Source organism: Phalacrocorax aristotelis, chromosome 19 (genome assembly GCF_949628215.1).
Source record: "Phalacrocorax aristotelis chromosome 19, bGulAri2.1, whole genome shotgun sequence".
NCBI lineage: Eukaryota > Metazoa > Chordata > Aves > Suliformes > Phalacrocoracidae > Phalacrocorax > Phalacrocorax aristotelis.
Window position 1 is genome coordinate 4,622,455 of NC_134294.1, and position 20,572 is coordinate 4,643,026.

The following is a 20,572-nucleotide window of genomic DNA, read 5'->3' on the forward strand; positions in this document are numbered from 1 at the left end:
TGAAAGGCCCATGCAGAGCACCTAACTGTAATTCTTATTTTATTGAGCTAAAGGATGATTAGTAAAATAACTTATTGCTGACGCTGTTTCACTTTCTGTACTCTCTCCCTCTTTGTCTTTAGTGGTGTCTTACTAAGCTTTACAAATAATTTATTTAATGTTCTTCAGAGGCCACAGTGGTTTCAGGAGACCTCAGTACCCCTTCAGGTAGGGAAATAAATTTTTAAGGAACAGGTCCAGTTTCATTCAGACTCCACTTCTAGTTATATAACAGCTTAAAATAGCCATTGTGGTATGAGATGCAAAGACTTAGGTTAATAAAGCCTAAATTTTATTGAGGTCCTTAAGCCAAGTATTACCTTTTAGCTAAGCGCTTGAAAGCTGGTCTGTTCAAGGTATTTCAAGGTATTACAGTATTTCTTAATTCAAGGTATTTCAAGGTATTGCAGTACTTCTTAATTTTACCGACCCTCTTTGTGCCCCGCTTTCCTAAATATGCAAATGAAAAGCCTAGAAATTCTGTCTTATTCAATTGTAATACACCTGTCATCACAATATCTAGACACCTGCCTTTCTACTTCACAGAAGTATTGTGAGAGTGCATTAATTAACGCTTGTAAAATGCTTGGAGATCCTAGGATGGAAGGTGCTAATGAGTGGGAAAATATAACGATGTTGCAGAATATTCAGTCTCTTTCTCTTTGTAAGGAAAGACTTGCATCTTTCCTTCATTGCTTTTATGTTTCTAGATGCATATTTTGGAATAGAAGGTAAGCCTAAACAGGAAAAAAAGGATTAAAAAAAGGTAGAAAGATTGCTAATGCTGCTAGTTTTCCTGAGAGGAAGCTAGTCGGTTTTATGTACATCTTTGCTTATTGAATTTTCTTTTTGTCTCTCTGATGAACCCATACTTCAATGGCTTGTTGAGAATTCTCTGAACATTCAGAAATGTCAGGGGAGAAGATTTTCTTCTTCAGATTGCCAAGGCCTTCATTTGCATCCCCTAAATCAATTCTCACACATGATCAAAGCAGTTCTGGAAATTTTCAAGTGTGGGGAAAACCAGTTCTCTAACTCTTTCTCCTCTAATGTATACAGTCGGGTTCCAAAGCATTAAAATAAAAAAAAAACCCAACTTCATCCACCAAATCTAAAACCGCACAAATTTTATGCCCCTTTATGTCGAGAGGTTTGCAGCTGTGCATGTTAGGGGCAGCAAGGCTAGAAAAGATGTAGCAGGTCACCTGTGTATGTGTTCTCTTCGAGCTCGTAGGGGCATTGCTCTGCCATTTGGTTGTGGAGTTTTCTTTTGAAAACACAAAAGATGCCACTTCTGGCTGTTGCCTTAAAAGAGCACTCAGTGGTTTCACAGATCTCTATGTGAAGAATTAATTTTTTCTATTCACCTTGGATTGTCTTTTTCTTAGTGTCATTATGGTTCATTCTTCCTGCTTGGCTTAGACTGACAAAGCCATATCAGAACCCAAAAATATTAGAATTCAAATTCCCAAAAAACTTTGGGATTCTCCTATTGCTTTCTCTAGTGGGAGTCAGAGGAGCTAGAGAGGAGCTGTAATACTGCTTCTCAGAAACTGCTCTGTTGTCTTCATCTAATATTTTGCTTGGCTGTGCATGCAACTCTCTCATGAGCTTAATTACTTTACTGCACAGTCTCTATGGCAATTGGTCCCCTTTCAGAAGCGGTTTCAGGGCAGCTGTGATAAACCAAATGCTCAGCAGAGGAGATAAAGCTAGGTCCTGAGTTCTAACTTCCCATTAAAAGCAATCATAATCTGGAAACAAACTAGTATGCAGACATGAATCGTACTGAGATGAAAATAAGCCCACACCCAGTTCTAGCCTCTTTATTTAAAGACTAGACCATTTTCTCAACCCAATTCTAGACTATTTGAAGTTTGGACTCTTCTCCCTTTTGAATAAGGGTCCAGGTCTAATATAAAAGTAACGGTGCATATTCTGCATGTATTCAAAATCATTTCTGATCCTGAGCTCTAACAATCAGATCCAGCTCTGCTGTTGACTTAACCGAGCATGTCTCACTTCTCTATTTATGGTATGCCCTGGCTTCCTTTAAGTAGCAAGCGAAGGCATTCATTTTTACCTATCACCTTATCTTTTCATTTCTGGCTGCTCAGCTCCATTCTGACAAGCGCAATAAATGTGTCCTCCCGGGTCCTTGCAAGCTGGGCATTAGTCACACTGTGCATTTCAAGGACATCAGTCCGATAGTTTTTCAGCTGTAACGGAAAACATGTTCTGCCAGGAGCCATTTGTTCCAGTTTTGTTGCCTACTAATGAAATAAAAATCAATGGTTTTTTGGAGTTTGAGAAGCAGGTCAGAGAGTAGGAGGGAGATAGGTGGTGAAAATGAAGGTGCTGAAGTTCTTCTCTCTGTTTCTCTGAAATAATGGCATGTGGCATTTGAGATAAAGTGAGAATCTCTGTCAACTTGTGAAATGCAGTTACCTCTGGCGAACAGTATAGCTATTGTTTGACAGCAAACAGGACTGGTGCATAGCAGGTCTCATGCTGGGCAACTTAAATTGTATTTAGTTTTGTGAAACAGAAGGTATTTGAGAGGATGTTGTATTTGCCATACTTCTAGAGTAAGTGTCCACGGAACATCAGTGGTGATGTGGATTGGAATTTCGTTTTGCTGTCTCCACCACAGGTGGAGTACCCGTACTACCTGTGTCCTCAACCACTAAACTGTTGGTTCAAACCACTTAGACAACTGATCTTAGAATACAGACTAAAGAATTACTGGCTTTACTGAATCAGTGCTTTAGTCACAACTGACTCAGAGGAGTTCTGCTTAGAGTGTGAAACGTAATCAATGTCTTCTCCTTCCTTAGAAATCTCCCCGTTTCATCATGACTGATTCAGTTGATTAATTAATCTGAGCTGGTAGTGTCATTGTGCAATAAATACGGTTTACCTGGATATAGCATTTCTTCCCTTAAATATATCTCTCTTTCCTAATTCTGCAGAATCAGAGTGAGTTAAATGAGTCCTGATGGTAACACTGAAGTCATCCTCCTACTGTGGTCGATGGTTGTGTGCTTTCCCCTGCTACAGTGCATGATATAGCCCCGGTGGGCTGCAGAGCAAATTTTTCTCTTTAAACTGCCTTTTCTGCTACACCTAAAATGGAGAACAACCTACATTCATTAAAAGTAGTAATAATCTATTCTGCAGAAAATGTTTTACGAGTATGTGTATGTATTTGCATGCCAGCTGGCCACTGACTTACAAGCCCTCTTTAGATACTTTTATATTGACATTCAAGCTCTGTACGTCGTTATATTCCTAATCAAAATCCAGTAATTGGGCAAATAGATTTCTGTTATATCATGTATTCATCAATGGGCAATCATCTTTTAACTGATGTTATATTGCCTTCCAAATCTTTACTAATGGGGTGGTTCTTATGCATTAAGTTAGTAAGACTAGTTTGAGAATCATACTGAGCTGGACAGTCCTACTCTCCATGCAAAAGTAAAATACATAATGTAGCATACTGTCATCTGAAGCTGCGTTGGCAGAATAGAAAGACTCAGCTATTTGGCAACAGATGGGCTGCAGGCTTCTTCTGACATGATCTGCCATCCAGCATATGTTAGACAGGCTGAGAAATCTAGGGGTTTTAGACTGAGGCTTTAGCTTTAAAAAAAGAAAGATGTCTTGGCTCTTGATGGAGCAGGTGGCCTACAGCACTGTCAATGAAATAAATGTGGACTAACTTGATTGCTTGGTTAAGTGATACCTCCACAGCACAGGATAGCAATTGGGGTATTATTGTTCATTGTATTGGACGACAGTGTATTTCTCTTGAAATTCCTTTTCTGCTCTGCACACGCTCATATTAGCAAATATGCTTAAGATACAGCAGGGAGAGATGGCTGGTTCTGAGGGTGGAAGAAGGTGTTGGATGGGCAGAACAGCTTGCCTTTGGCTATCCCAATGCACTGGGCTTGCTGCAGACCAGGCTCTGTCAACTCACTGAGACCTTAGTGACTGATCAAGGGCAGTGAATATGTTGGATTCCCACCTTTGGTTGGCTGGTGCCCCCATCTCAAGTCTGGGGTGAACAGGTAGACAGCAGGGAAGGTAACAGTGTTGGGTTTGCCTTGGGAGGGAGGGGGATGCTTTTCCAGAACAGATCAGTCTTGGTATTTAAATTGCATAGTGTTTTAAAATAATGAAATACCACATCTCTAGGATCTTGAACATTCTGGACTTTATTTTTATTTCACTGTGGGAGTGAAATGGCTAATAGGTACAAAGCATGAGTAGTCATATCTAATTATAAAATAAGTTGGTTGCATTTTAGTTGTCAAAACTCTGATCATGGTAGGGTATTTTTTTTCTTCCATTGAAGCATTTTCTAATTGAAATTTTTGACCAGAGAACAAGTAACTACTCTGTTACAGGACAGGTTCCATGCAACTTAATTATTCCTATGAAACTTCGTGATTTAGATAGTACTTGTGAATTTTTCCAAACAGAATAGACTTCTGCCTTGATAAAAGTCAGTAAAATTACACTGAAAAAGGTTTCTCACGATGCAGAGTATTTGTCTAAACTGGGAGTGCTGCTGTTCCTCCATTTGGGCTCAGGACAGTCATTCTCTGCCACGTGTGTACCTGGGGGTGAGCCCCAAGGACCCCCCCTTTGCTCTGCACGCATTAACTCGGCGAGGCACGACGCTGCTCTAAGCGGTGTTTGTGTTTAAAGCAGACACATTTCCGCTGGATTCTAGTTTTAGAGCTAGGAAAGCATAGCAAGAACGCATGCATTTGTTTCCCGGCGCTTGTTGCAGGAAGGCGCTGGCAGCGCGGTCCTTGCTGGGGTGGGTCAGAGCCCAGCAGGCGACCAGGGTTTGTGCGTCCGGGCACCAGCGCCGTGCTGGGCTGGGCTTGCTGCCGGTGGCCTCGCTGCCTGCCGCCAGTGGAACAACACAGGCGGTTTTTTGCTGAAAAGATCTGTGAAGGTTAAGGAGAAAGCGTTTAAATAGCTTTACGGGGTTTTAACTCTCACATGGTGGGGGTTTAATCAGCATTTGCTTAAATCAGCTGATGAGGCTTCAGCGGGGCATCAGCGAAGCCCTGATTTCGAACTGACCGCAGCTGCGGCAACGCACGTTCAGCTCCTGTAAAGAAACAGCAAGAAACCCACCCACCCCCAAAGCGCCCCACGCCCCCGGCTGGGGGTCGGAGGTGGAAGGGGCGGGCGGGCCGCCGCTGCGGTAGCGGCGCGGTGCCGCAGTGCCCGGCAGCCGCCCGGCCGGCCGGCGCAGCCCCGCGGGCGCTCGGGGCGGAGCGGGGGCGGGTTGGAGACGGCCGGGCCGCGGCGAGGCATTTCTTTCCGCGGCGGTTTTGCTCCGCCTCGCCCCGCAGATGGGCTCTCCCGCATCCCCCGCGCCGTTGGTTCGCTCCCTCCCCCGCCTGGTAACCGGCGCGGGGGGGACCGGCCGCGCTCGCCGCCGCCATTTTAGGTGCCGCTGGCGGGGCGCCGCGCTGCCAGGCGGGGGAGGGAGAGCGGGGAGGAGGAGAGAAAAGGCGAGCGGAGCGGGGCAGCGCAGCGCTTCTCCTCCCTCCTCCTCCTCTTCCTCCTCCTCCTCCTCGGGGCCGAGCCGAGCCCTCCGCCCGCCGCAGAGCGGAGCCCGGACCAGCGGGGGCGCCACAGCCGCCCCGCCGCCGGGGCTGCGCGCTGCCCTGCACCGCTCCGCGCTGCCATGCCGCCGCGCCGCCCGGGCGCGCAGCGCTCGCTGCCGGCCCTCGCCTCCTGCCTGCTGCTCGCCGCGCTGCTCTGCGGAGGAGCGGGGGCCGCTCGAGGTAAACAGAGCCGCGGCGGGCGGGGGAGGCTGCCCGGCTCCGGGGGGAAGGAGGTGGGCAGGTCCGGGGCTCCCCCCCGCCCCCCACGTCCCCGGGCGCCCAGAGGGGCCGTGCCCCGGACGGACGGGCGCGGGGGAGACGGTGTCCTTGGCTCCCTTCGTCCTTCGGGAGGAGGGAGGGAGCGCGGGGGAGGACGTGTCGGCGGTGCGGCCGGGGAGGGAGGGAGGGGAGCGGGGCGCTGGCCGCCCCTCCCCGGGGTCACCCCGCCGCGGCCGTTGCACCTGCGGCGCTGCAGGGGGGGGGAGGGTGGGGGTGACCGGCGGCTCGCCCTCCGCGCTCACCTGCGCCGGGCTGCTCCGTTCCTCGCCCCAGAGACCCTCCGAGCCCGAGGGTCGGGCCTCAGCCGTGCGGCCCGGGGGGATGCGCGGTGCCGGCGTCCCGCCCGTTACATAACGGCTCCCTCCGGCGCCGGGCCGCGCTGCCCGGGGCGGGCAGAGGTCGTCACTTGTTGCAGGGGGTGGGTTACGATGGCGAAATCACGAGCGAGAGCCGCCGCCAGCCCTTGTCCGGAACGACCTGCCCGCTGGAAACGCCGCTTTTTCCTTTCCTCAGGGCTTTGGAAAGGCGTCCGCGGGCGGCGGGTCGAGCCGCGAGGGGTTCGGGCTGGCGGGAGAGCGCTGATGGCCGGCGGAGCGGGGAGGGGAAATGGCACACCTCGGAGAGCCCCCGGGGAGCCTCGCCTGCAGCCGCATGTAAAGAACGCTCTTTCGGTCGTTAGCGAGCAGGGATGGCTTTGCTAAACCTTAGGCGATACGGCGCTTTTGGCCCTGTGGCTATCGATTGATCTTGTGGAGTAAAAGTATACGCATTGCAGGTCTCCTTCTGAGCAGATTTCAGTAAGAGCCTTGCAAACGCTTCCTTACCTGAAGGTTACCCCTTCAGTTGAGGATGCCATTTCTGCAAGATTTAGCTGATCATATGACGAGCTTTGAGATCTTGTGTTTAATCTGAATGTAGATTAGAAGCGTGGCTTTAAAATGGCTTGCGGATACGTTGAAGGGGAAGTTCTTGATCTTAAACAAAAATAACTTGTTAAGGACACATCTTGCTGCAGTTTCCCTACCATAGGGTCAAGAAGCTGCTGCTGTAGTAGTCTGCTGGCTGTTTAGACAGCAGCTATAATTTACCTGTACAAGGTCTCTTAAGTACAACCTATTCACTAGTACTCTTGGAACCATGAAGTTTAGTGCTTACCACATTGATACAGAAGCACCATTTTATTGCGTTGCGAGACTTTTCCATCCTTTGAAATAAAAATGAAGACTGAAAACCCTTTTCAAAGAAAGCTAATATGGACTTGGAAACAAACAGCAAATTTAGATGGCGTTATGCAGGACAGCTCTGTTAGTCAGCTCTTCTGCAGTTTGTTAGGGGCTGTACTTGTTTTCGGTCTGATCTGCAGAGCTGTTGGACTGCAGGTCCTGATCTGTTAAACTTCATCACACATAACTGAGTTACAGTATGAGGTATGGTTTGGCTTAGCAGGTGCAGTTGCCTTAGTCCTCGTGACATTTCAGCTGCTCTAGGTAGGCCTGTTAATGCTACACAAAGATGCATTTAACGACAGGTAAGCTCTGGAGAGAGCCTGGAAAGCTGCTAGGGCAACTCACTTTCATTTCCCTGTTGTTAGGAGAAACATTTGTTTAGAAGCATTTATGGTAAACTTTTGGGTTTGTGCTGCATTTTCAGTTCCATATTTTTCAAGTGCAACCTCATATTTTTAATCTGTGACATTAAAAGTCCTTGTTACTGAGGCCGCGATTCATTGTAAGTGGGTGAAAACTGAATTGCGCTTGGTTCAGTAATGTGCAGAGATGGACTGGAAAGGCTACACCAGCGTGGTGAGTTCCATTCTCCAGTCCTCTGTGTTCTTGTGGCTGGGACAGGGGAGTGAAAAGTCTTTTTTTATTTTTGGTTTCTTTCCATTCATCACAATAAATTTTGGGGGATGTGATTTTACACAAGAGTTAGGTGTGTGCTAGCTGACCTGCCGTCTTCCCTGTAGTTCTTTAAGGGGTGCAAAGAGTGGTTTCGGGTTCTGAAGAGGCACGTTCCTGTCCAGCTGATGCAAAACTCCTAATGTAAATGAATTTAGCTTGTAATTGGTCAAGACGGCTCAAACGTTTCTAAGCTTGTTGGACTAATGTTGCGGTGGAAAAGCTGTAGTTAGCAGCACATTCAAATAGTGTTTGTCAAAGTGAAGCAGTTGGGTATGTATCAACAGAGCTGAACGGGGAGTGGAATGGAGTGATTTTTCAGACGAGGAGGTGGTGCATCTAATGGCTGCTTCTTCCATAGCTACTGACCAGGTCGAGTGATACGCTTCTGTTGCCTTGGGCCTCTTCTAACTTATTGTCATTCAGGAAGGGTATTGATTAAAATAATACTATCTTGAGGAAGCTTTGCTGATCTGTGATTATTTCAGGAAGTTATCTGGTGCTGTGAATGCCTTAAATCCAAACCACAAACCACATTCTCACTACCTTGGTCTTACTGCAGATGTTTCTTTGACATAGTAACAGCCTTTATAGTAAAGGGTTGGTGGTTAGGTTTCTATCTCCTTTTTAGAAACAAGGAAATTTAAGACTACCTACCCTAAATAAGACAATTTGATTATTTATGGGGGCTGTTGTTTTTTTTTCTCTAAGGATTTATGAAAGTAAGAGACTACCAATAAGAGGCAGAATTAACCAGTGCTAGACCTTTGTATGATGCATAATGCTTGGGAAAGCATGATCTACAGCCATCTGTTCAGATGCAAACGATTTTCATCTATCTCTATATATTTTATAAAATAATACACTGCTGTGGAAATTGAAATGAAGGAGAGATGGTCTGGGCAATCATAATTTACTTTGTCAAAATACCGTGGTGCCAGTTGCCTTCTTCCATATTATTAGACTAAAGGTTGGGCAGTCTGTGCCAAGGTTTCAGGAAAATTTATCAATAAAACTTTTCTGGACTTCTAAATGTATCTTTGATTTGAGGTCTTAATGTTTCTGCAGACTTCAAATTACCAATTTCAGGTTATTGCGAAGAGTTTTGGTTTGTTGTTGTTTTTTTTTAAGGGGGGCAGGAGCTAGGCTCACAGACTTCCATTTCTCATGGAAGTTAGAAGGCTTGAAGTTAAACCTAGATCAGGCCGCAAGATAGCATAATGTGAACACCTCATCTCAAATAGATTAAATTAGGATTCTCATGTTCTGGGTAAAGTGGCATTTTCTGCCATGAAAACGTAGGTACCTCATAGCTTACTGGCTCATGGCTATGAAGCTGTTCTGCAGTGGAGAAAAAACTTCTGTAGTCATTGGCGTTTTCTGAACAAAAGCACTTTTACCATTTTTCTAAGCCTTATCTCTCATTTCATTTAGTTGTATTCAGAGAAGTCTCTCCGAAATTTCGTTTCTGATATTAAGGGGCATATATCTTGTATCATTATTGTCAAAGACAGAAGCGGTACCTCAAGAAGTGGGAGAGTTTAGTAGGTCGGAAGCCTTGGTCTTAAATAAATCTTGTTTTGCACTCTAATTTATTTGATTTGTACTGATTGACTCACTTTGGCTTCAGTAGGGACTAGACCTCCTTAGGAGCCTTAGAAAGGATTATTAGAAACCTCAGTGCCTTTGAAGAACTGTCTGTCCTTTGTTTATAGTATTAGGTCTCATCTCACTTGCTTTGTATTCAGATTGAAAACAAGTTGCTGCTACTGCTCCCAGTTGGTTTCCCTGTTTTTAAATGGAGTCAACAAGCAGAGCCAGAAGTGCTGGCTGTACTGAGATGATGTTTGCTCTATTTGTAAATAAGATTCCCTTTCAAGGAGTGAATTTTATAAATAAGATAACAATTAGAAAGTGAGTGATTTGCACTATAGTAAGTAACATTTAAGAGAACATTTATTAAATTAATGTTTACAGTTAGAGGCTTATGTTTTCTATTTCAGTGTTCTGTTTAGTTTAAAACTTTATAAATTTCACTTCAAAAATTAAGGCTTTGTTGCCTTGATCCTATTTATACTGTTTTGTGATGACATATTTTTGTTTGCTGTTTTTCCTGCCAGGCTTTTATCTAAATTGAAATTTGGTCTGTATATCCTCTGTTTAAGGTCTTTGGTGCTCTGAACATTTCTTCCACTGCAGTTGTGGGTAATAAAAATGGCAACTAGTTTCTAATCAGTCATTTCCATGTACCTTAGTTTCAGGCTTATAGCAAAACTTCCATGTATTTTTGTACAAATAAAATCAGATTTAGGCAATTGGTTCAGTGGAGAACAGGAAACTCTCTGAGTGGTGATAAACCAGAGATTTTTTCCCCCTAGGTGAAATGTAATTTAAGCAAACCTGTTGAATTCCTACAGCCATTACTTTGAATATGGTGTTTGGAGAAGTAGTGTTAATTGTGCAGAATCGAACTGTAGGCACCTGAAAACTTGTTATTTCACATATACTTTCACATTACCTTGTGCTTCCAATATACGACAGTCGAGCTTCTAGAGCACAAATTACAAGTGCTCCTGAACTGGCAAAGGACCTAAGATAGAGATCTGAAATTGTGGGATGAACTTCAACCAACTGATTTTCCTTCAACTAGGAACCATAGAGGTTAATGTTAGCGGATGCCAGTGCCCTTACCCTGTCCCTCTCCTAGTCAAGATTCATCTCCCTATATTTTGTTACTGCCTACAGTTTTCATGTCCTAGTAATGGAAATTGTAGGTTGTCTTGGAAACCTGTGCTATAGATAAGAGAAGCTCCATGCTATCAAGAAACTCAGCATTTGAGCAAAAGTTGTGTGCTGTTTCATCCCATTGTTTGTGCCTGGCTGTAAGACGAGATTTTTGGTAAAAATCTAGATATGAGAAGACCCAGTTAAATAAACAAATAAAATCAGTCTTTTCATTACCACTGATATATTTCAAGTTGTTTATAAACAAAGTTAATCCTCACCCTTTCCTAGTAGAAAATAGAGACATGGCTCTGAACTGCGGGCTGGTGAGTCTAGGGCAGGAGCTGAACACACATTACAATCAGGCTGTGCTACACCCTTTCTTATTAAACTTTGCTTTCAGGGTGGAGAAGGTATAATTTATTGTGTAGGTCTTTACTGCTTGGCTGAGCTGTATTTTTCTGTGGTTATGTACTACACAAACTTGTTCTTTCAGTGATATTGCTTGAAATTTCATCAGAACAGTACTAAATTATGAATATTCAAGGTTAAGACATGCTTTAGAGCTTTTATTGTCTCACTGAAAGGCATGCTTGTATTCTCTCACATCAAGAGGAAGACAAAAGATAAACGGTAATCAAAATATTTGTCAGGCCTTCAGGACAGGAGTAAACGTCTGTTTACTCAGTCCATTGAGCGCAGTTCATTCAAACTGACAGAGACTAGAATTCTCTTTTTATGCAGTCTCGGGATTTTTCATGAAGCCTCAAAGGTGGATTTTATAAATGAATATTTTATGTTTATCCACTGTCACTAGACCGAGCGTCTAGCTTTCAAACTCTAGTACTTGTTATTGAGTTCATTCAGCGTGTTTTGCCAGTTAATTCTTAAGATATTTGTTTTGACGTAAATCATCTTGCTCTGGTTCCAAAGATAGGTAGTGTGGCTAAGCAATGCTATATATTAGAAGTAGTTATCCAGAAGAAAAAATATTTTCAGCTACAGTCCTTTCTGACTGAGGTGTGTCTGAAATCTTCAGTTTTGTAGGTGCCAGATCCCATTTAAGTCAACTTCTGACCACTTGTAAGAAGATAATGGAAGTCCTCAGAAAGGACCTCGATAAGTACATTTAATTTTAATATGGTTGCATTAAAATACAAAACTGAATTAATCTGATTCTCTTAAGATTATAGCTTTTGATTAAAGTTTCCATACTAGCCCTAAACCCCAGTGCCCTGCCTACATACTCATTTACATTCATTAACTCTTTTAAGCAGCAGGAAAAAGTTGCTGCTAGTTGATCTGATGCATTCTGCAGCATCAGCCATTGCTCTTGGTGAAGCGTCCTTTCTTGAAGGTACATTCCTTTTGTGCAGAACAGTCGGCAGTAGTTCCAGTCGGCATTAGTAAAAGCTGGTCTGTTCGGTTTCATGAGAAACTGAGCACGTTTACCTAGAGCGAATGGTCTTTTACAAACCAGTGTTCAAGGCGCACATCGCATCAGGCACCAATTCCCTTTCCTGTAGCTTAGCGGCAATTATCTTTAGATAAACCAGGTTAGACAGGTGGCTTGTGCTCACCTTGCAGAGGCATGTTCAGTCATTGCTTGGCAGCTGAAGAGGCTCTAGCATGAGCTTTGCAATTCAGTTTGCTGCCTGGAGAAAGAGAGATGCTGAGCTGTCTTAAATTTTTTTTTGGCCACTAAAACCTAAGTAGAAGTCAGCTTGCTGTGTTGTGTCAGGGTAGCTTCCCCTGCTTGACTAGATTAAATGCTAGTTGGGATTTACAACAGATGCCAGTTGAGGCGCTTACAAATAGTGTGAATATTGTATGTCAAGGAAACCAGTGTAGTTTATCCCAGTTAAATGGCAAGAGATTAACAGCTCAGGACACTTTGTTCGTGTCAAGCTTGGAATAGGCCGACTGCTTTGGTTTGAAGTTAACAGTCTGGCTTTGAAAAACCTCCGCTGTAGATTTCAGAAGTTTTGTAACAATTAAAGAGGAAACAAATGTGAAAGGATAGTTTTCAGTCCAATATGTAATAATATCTAAGCCAACCGAGATCAGGATAATACTTGGTGCAATTTCGCAGTTGGTTCCAGGGAAGCAGCAATGTATTGTTTGTGAGCTGTGCCTCATATTTCAAATGCTAGCTTGAGAATTTCTTGCAGTATGTGGTTATGCTAGAGTCAGTAGATCACAAATATGGATAACGGGCCTTTCCTGGATATTCAGCAGTAAGTTTGGTGTTCTAAAAGCCAGTGATGTTTTAGCCTTCATAAACACAAAGGGATTTAAGCTTTATGTTTTAAAACCTGGTGATGTTTTAGCCTTCCTAAACACAAAGGAGTTTAAGCTTTATGATTTTATTGTCTACAGCACAATAAAAGGACACGACTTTGCTTTTAACTGGGCCTGTTGTTTGAAGGTTTGCTAGACTCTGCAGATGCTTAACATGCTCATAATTCTGTTCATATGTGGTTATAGTAGTTCAAGCTTTTATAGAACTCTCTACCCTACAGTAGTGGGATTTACTGTATGTTGCTAAATTGGGAGAAGGTTTCTCAATGCTTAAAAAAAAATTGTAATCTACATTCAGAAGCATCAGAAAGGAGATGGAGTTTTTTTCTAGCAGAGATCTGTTCTGGTATTTTATACTAGTCCTTGAAAAGTGTGAGATGAACTGATGAAAGGACTCTCATATGTTCAGCTGAGGAGTAACTGTGTTAGTGAAACACTTTTCTTTAGACCAAGTTTGGACTGAGAGATATGTTTCGATTGGAGGCTCACGCTTTAGCAGTTATCGGCGCCTTCCCTCTGAGGGAGGCACGGTGTGATAGTCCCTTCGAGCATGACAAAGTTTGCTTTAAAACACCAAGTTCCTTGGAGGGTGCTGCAGCAGCGTGCTTGTCTGGGTAAATAGAACAATGCGGCTGACATTTAGCTGGCTATTTGGTATGCTGAATATTGAAAGCATGCCCATGTGAGAGTACTGAGGCAATAAAGATAGCGTTGCAGTATTGAGTAAAACCACACAGCGGTGATTAAACACTGTTTGCATTAAGATAGTTTGTTGTGAGGTCTCTCTTGCTGCATTATTATGTATGAAGATATTATATCCTGTTTAGCACTTTGTTGCTACTAACTAGTAAAAGATTGCAGAAGAAAGCATATTGGGAGGGTGTTATGGCTTCCTGTATGAGTTCTCTACCTCTAGGTTTAATCGTTTAAGCGTCCTTTTATCACTGTGGGTTTTTTTTTTACCAATTCCCCTGGGTAAGCATGTGACAGACATCGTGGATCCACTGTAGTTTGTTGGAGAGGCAGGATTCACAAGTCTGGGTTAGCCTTACATCTCTGCCTCTTTTGACAACCTGCTTATATAATACTTGAGAGAGGTGAAATAGCAGGACTCAACTGTGTAATAGTGTGCTACTGTAGTATATACTGTGCTGTGATTGCACGGGCATTTAGTTTAGAAGTTTTAAGTACTTGATCTCATGAAGACCAAGATCTGAGTGATGTCACCTATTGACTGCTGTTTGTTAGGTTTGTTATAACCTCTAGCAAAGCATTTCTTACGTTTGACTATACATGACTTTGTTTTGTGCAGTAACGAGCAGTTTTCAGGCCCTCTAGATGAATGTTTTCCATAGGTTCTAAGCAGCTACATATAACCTTCCAGAATTAGATCTGGGAAAACAGTGTTAATTTAAGAAGCAAGACTATGTGATAGCCTGAGAGATTTTTTGAAGTAGCAGATACATGTTACCCAAAACAATTTGGGTGAAACTGATGCATGTAGAACCCCAGCATGAAGAAAGCTAGACCAAGAGGGACAATATATCCAACCCTCAAGAGGAATTAGCTGTTACATGACATACACTGGTTCTGTGGACCATGAGCTATTTATCTTTGGAAAGCATAACATAAAGATAAGTATTTAATAATCAAGGCTCTCTTACATTGGTTTGTCATGTAGTAGGTGAGAACCTGGTGGATAACGTGATTTTGTCTCACATCTTTCGTGATGTACTAGAAAGAAATGTTTTTGCAAGCTGGCAGGGAAAGATACTGCATTTCTTTGCAGCAGAGGAAGAAGATCAGCCATCTTAAATGTGCTCAAGTGATTAGTTTACAGATCCTTCTATGCAGAGTTGAAGAATGCTTTTATGGGCGATCTTTTAGTGGAGTTTCCCAGTCTCTTAAAGGAACTGCTAAATAAGTGCTATCAAAAGTAGTCAGTATTTTACTCAGATTTCAAGGCATTCTATTAGATGACAGAAAAGGCTTGAGATTTTGGTCCATTCTTCCAGTAGTGTTTGAAATCTGTATTAGGGCATATGTTGGATCAATGAGCGCGAAGTACAAGTCCTCCAAACCCAGAAGGGCCTGGGACGCTTGCATTGTGTCTCTGCAGCCGAGGTGTGGGACTGCGAAGCTGGTGTCTTGCCCTTTTCGGTTGCCTCTCCCCTCTCTCCCTTCCATGTATTTTGCCCATTTCCCTGGCTTCAGCAGGCTTCCTGGAGCCTCCTTTACCTGGGATGCCATATAAATGACTGGCAAAACTGATACTAAAGGTTCTAGGTGTAGATCCTATACTAGGACAGAAATAGCTGTCACACTCGGGTTTTTTTCCTTAGCAAGTGTCCTTAGGCCTTCTGTAGAAATTAGTTAAGTTTGATCTCTTTTCCACCTGTTCTCTAATGAAAAACACCATACTAGACAATGCTGAAACTGGAAAAAGCCTTCATGTTCTGAAGAATAGTCCATTATCTGGGTCCCACTTTTCCGAGTTGGAGAGAAACAGAGTGTCAGCAAACGCTGTGTTTCATGTTGGCCAGTGTCTCTTCATCTGGTGCCGAATACAGGTTTTTCCGCTGTCGTGCTTGGTGCTGATGACAGCGGCTCCCCATCACTGTTACACAGTTTTTGAATTGCACTTCAGGGGCATCTTAAATCCCAGCATAGTTAAGAGACTAATTTAGATTTGCTGAGTTACTTTTGGAAAGCCTACAGGGATGCTGAACTCTTCTGAACATATTTAGCCAGGATTTAGTCTCAAATTTTTTAATTTAGTAAAATGCTGATTCAGATTTAGAAAAATGAAAGAGGACAATATTGAAATCGCTATTATAAAGCATTTTTTAAGTTGTCGGTTTCAAATGTTTTGACTTTGTACTTTCTTTTCCTTTCAGTTAACAAGCATAAGCCATGGATTGAAACAACCTATCATGGTATAGTTACAGAAAATGACAACACGGTGCTCTTGGACCCCCCTTTAATAGCCCTGGACAAAGATGCGCCTCTGCGTTTTGCAGGTAAAGAATTCATCTGCATTTCTTTTTTAAGAAGTGGAAATGCTCTCTTGATGACATATGCTGCGTGCTATTTAGTGTGTTTTCCTTAACAGTAGCATAATGTTTCAAACCTTTTAGACCCTGGGAAATGTTCGTGCGTGGACCAGAGTTTTATTTCATATTTGCAGCCTTAAATAAACAGCTGTATCCAAATACCCAAACCAGAGTACTCTGTATTGCAGATATTCCATGGTTCCTTTGCTTTCATGTGTATAAGCTAATTTTTCTGGTGTGGGGGGTTTTGGTCTTCTGTTTTGGCCTTCCCCCCACCCCCAGTGTCTAACCTTTTCCTCAGTCCTTCGGATTACAAATTTCACAGCATGCAGTCTGGGAGTTCTGAAACAGTTATTTTTCTTATAATTTCAAATAGAGTTTTTTGTTTTCGTAGTGTTTTTGACTTGTGTCTTTATAGATTGAAAACAGGAATTAGTAGAATTAAGATTGCATTTCTTCTGTGCAGTGTTTGGACTAAGAATTCCTGTAGAAATCTAGACTTTCTGTGATAAAGTTGCTTAACAGTTTGAGGTATTTTGAAAAATGGACGGCCTCTTGTACCTGAAGGAAATGCATTTCTCCTTTAACAAAGAATATAGAGAATGATACACAAGTCATTTGCAAAATGTGTGCTAATTCTTTACTTTCAGCATAGGACTGACAGATGAAAGTTATCTTACAAACTTACACAGTTGTTTTTTCTGGAAAGTACTGTTTAAGAATACTCAATTAATTGGATGCAGTATTATGGAAAGCACATTTTTGGTTTGACAAAATATTAGAAAACTGTTTGAAGAGTACCATTGGGCACCTGCAGGTATTTAAATTAGTTGTAGTGCATAACAAAAGCTTAAATTAGATACATGCAGAAGCTTACTTTGTTAAGTAAAATTTGAGAGTTAAGAATCCTAGTAAAATACCTGGAGGACTGACATCACCCATTTTTGGGAACACTGCTTAGCCTGGCTTCAAAAAGAGGAATTGATAGAGTGGTAAAATTAACAGCCATTTGAAACATTCAGCATGCTGACTGCATTGCGTGCTACAGTATTATGGCAACTGGGTCACTAATTCTTAAAGTGGTACGTCAAGTAACAGGTTTGTTGCGCTATCATAAGGCTGTAATTATCGCCAAGGCTGCCTTATAAATTCAGGAAGTTCAAAGATAATGGTAAACCTCTGAAATTCCAACTTTTTCATGTATTGGATACACATGGCAGAGGCTCCTAAGTATTCTTAACTGGAAATAAAACTGCTGTCTTTGAACAAAAAACCCTTTTCATTTCCAAATGAAGATGCTTGTGTTGGGATACATAAAATCTCTTACGTAAAAAGAGGTATGGGAAGGCTGACTTGCATACTTGGTGATTAGGAGAATATGAATCATCTCTCGCAGTTCATAAGTGCTTTAAATGTAGGCGCTGGTGGTTTGACAGCATTGAACAGATTTTGAAAATGGCAATTTTCTACCTCTTGGTAGATAGTGAAGTTTTCTGGAGTGCTGGATATCATGAAGCTTTAAGAAAGTACTGGCAGAATATCTTCAAATATATTGTCAGATTTGCAGAGGAAGATCCATAGTCAAAGCACCGCTTCAAATAAGACTGCTTTTCCATTGTGTTGATCTAAATTGAAAGCAGGTTTATACATTTAATGAACATTTTTACCAACAGGAAGTTGGGTTTATTAAATGTTTGTATAAACAGTATATATTTTGGCTTTCAAAACCTAACAATTCTTAAGCAGCAGCAGCAGAGCAATGGATTTAAAATAGTTATCTTCAATTCTGAGTATAGTATGCTAACGTTGTAAAGAAGGTTTCCTCGATATGACTGTTGGAATTGAATGGCATAAATTTTGAATGACTGTGCTATGGGAACCTATAAAGTATTTGTCTACCATTAAATAGAACAAGGCTTGAATCTGTCTTTGAGGAGACCAAATGTGGGAGCGGTGTTGGATCAGCCTTACCAGTTCTAGTTGGTGGTGCTGTAGTCATGTCCTGGAACGGAGAATAGCATCGTTATTGTCCAGCAGCATCTTGTGGGTGTTAAGTGTGAGAAGCCCGTTAGATCAGTGACATGTTTTCGCAGCAAAACAAAGCATTTTCAGGATTAAAAATAGCTGTTTCAGCCCTAACTGGTATATTACTACTCAGAAATAAAATTTATTTACGCTTCAGAAGGTTGAATATTTTAAAGAACTGTGTCCCTGGCTGAGCTGTGAAACCTCTGAACTGTCTGCAGGTTTAAAATATTTTAAATTGAGCTTTTTGCTTTATTTCAATTTTGAGCATGTCAAAACATCTTGAAAACAGTTCATTTAAATGCTTTGTAGTATGTGAACTGAGGGGCAAGTAAAAGTAATATTTTCTTGCTTTGCTCACTCTGTTCTGTGGGCAGGATCCTAAAATTCATGTGTGAAAAAACCAGTAGGGTTTATATAGGCATTTATTTCTAGGGTGATTTCTATGGTTTTACATCTGAAACAACACACTTTGGAAAACAGAGTTTGAATATAGTTGTGCCAAGTTGCCTCGTCTGACATGTAGACCCTATGGAATCAGTCTGTAGTACTGTGATAGTTACAGGTCCGCTTGACCTGCAACAACAACCATTCTTCTTCCTCAGTGAAGTTTTCCTTCGTTACAAATCGAGTCATGTTGGAATTTGATCCTAAGTGGTTTTGCTGGAAAAATAAAATAAAGGACAGCTACATTGTCTATTGTACATTAGAATAATCCGTGTCTAAAATCAGCTGAATGTCTGAAGCTCTCAGTATGGGATTTCCCCTTCACTATGCAAAAAGGAGCTGAATTTTCTTTGCATTTGAAACAAAAAACATTATATCTGGATGCCTTCACGTAGCTGAGTGTGTTTTGTTGTGAGAGTATAACGCAGGGTCTTGCTGGCAAGATGTTTGAAATGCTTCCCTTGTGGAAGGAAATGTTTCCTTGTTTTCTGATGTGTCTGTCGTAGGGTTTTAATCCCTCTGCCCCCACCCCACCCCTAGAGGAAACCTCAGTCACAACACTTTATTTTCCCTTTACTAATCTGGGATGCAAGAAGTATTTTTGTGGGGGTGAGGAATTCTTTGACTTAGAGCATGAAAATGCATAGAGCTTTGAAAATGATCTTGCAGAATCTTTATTAATTCTTCAAAAAAAAACCCAAAATCCACGAAGCCTTTCTGCCAGCCTCTCCCCGGAGGTGCGTGGGGTTCCCACATTGCAGCGGGCGAGTGCTGACGGCACGTTTGCGGGCTGCACCGCCGGCCCGTGTTTGTTCAGGGCAGGGAGCTGTGCTGAGGCCCTGTCTGCGGTAGGCCTGCGTGTCACGCAGCGCTCGGCGGCGAGGTGGTTATGGAGAAACAATATGTAGCAACGATGAATGACACCGTGTAATCAAACAGATAAAGATTTTGATCTTGTCACATCCAGTGAGCGCGCAACAAATATGTTGTGCAGCCGGCTGGCAAACCTAAGAGGGATTTTTGTTGTGATAGGGTTTCAGCCATGTTTGCATCAAATGTAAGGCATGCCTGGAGTGACATTTTGTTTTGTACCTGTCATGCATACAAATACAAACTGAAATGGAGTTACCACTAACTGTGAAATTTAAAATTGGTTGGTTTTTTTTAACGGTTTTATATGGTACTAGCAAGTACTTGTTTAGGAGACATTCTAAAGGCATTGAAATGGGAGGCTGTCCTGAAGGCCTTCCGTGATCCTCATGTAGGCTGCTGCTTGGTTAGAGCTGGGAGAATATGCTGCTTCTCCTTCTGTGGGATGGAAATGTGGAGGGATGGCTGGCTCCAAAGTTTGAAGTGTCTAGTCAAATACTGTATGACCAGTTTAAATATTTATGAACCTTTTTTATAACTATATAATTAAATACTTTACATCATTATATCGTAACAGTACACGGAGAGATAAAATAGTAAAAATCATCAAAACCTTAAAATTCTACCAAATCCTCACTGTCAGATGATTGTGCTGCACTGGAAAGGAGAAATACAGAATGCCTTTCGGATACAGGATTAATGTATGTTTTCTGGCTAACATAAGTTCTACAAATGAGTTATCTGTAAAATGAAATGGTTTTTTTCAACTAATTACAGCTGAGTGAAACACTGTAAAGTTCTGTCCTAGTTACTGTTCATTTAGCTGAACAGTTTCCAATATATCAACTATAAACTAATTTACGGATTGACCATCATTCTGTTCTAAGATTAGGAGAGGTAGAAATTTATTTCAGTAATGTATCTCAATTTCAGAATGAAATGAGAAAAAGCATTAAGCACATATGACATAGCATGAAACCTTAGGGAGCATGGTATGGGACTAAGCTTACTGAATGGCAATAAAAAAAATACACTGCCAAGAATCCTGTAATCACAGAAGAGCCTTACCTATACTCTATAAATACATGCATTTCATAACTGAGATGAAAATGAATATCATCCATGAATGGGAAGATTAATCTGTAATTTGTCTTATGTGTCTTGAAACAGCTCTGTAACAGTCTGTAATATATTTCTGAGAAAAGGGGAGCTTTAATTTTTTAAAATATTTTGTACTTCAGAGAATTATCCCTTTTTGCTTCTTTTCATAGCAGAGACATTTTGAAGAAGGGAGGTT

General features: G+C 42.1%; 1 protein-coding gene and 1 long non-coding RNA gene across 5 annotated transcripts in view; one reads left to right on the forward strand and one right to left on the reverse strand.

The window, feature by feature from the left end:
• Window positions 1–4,241: 4,241 nt before the first annotated feature.
• LOC142066511 (uncharacterized) lies at window positions 4,242–6,328 on the reverse strand. Its single transcript, XR_012663730.1, has 2 exons — window positions 6,200–6,328; window positions 4,242–5,006 (listed from the first exon to the last, which is right to left on the reverse strand). It is a non-coding gene; the product is annotated as an uncharacterized LOC142066511 (long non-coding RNA).
• CLSTN1 (calsyntenin 1) overlaps window positions 5,412–20,572 on the forward strand; it is a 40,500-nt gene continuing 25,339 nt past the window's right edge. For 2 of the 4 annotated variants that reach the window (XM_075113969.1, XM_075113971.1), the window contains exons 1-2: window positions 5,412–5,858; window positions 15,778–15,900. In XM_075113969.1, coding sequence (XP_074970070.1) covers window positions 5,759–5,858; window positions 15,778–15,900 — 223 coding nt within the window. In that variant the 5' untranslated portion in view covers window positions 5,412–5,758. The remainder of the gene's footprint in view (window positions 5,859–15,777; window positions 15,901–20,572) is intronic. The other 2 variants (XM_075113970.1, XM_075113972.1) reach the window with 1 other exon arrangement.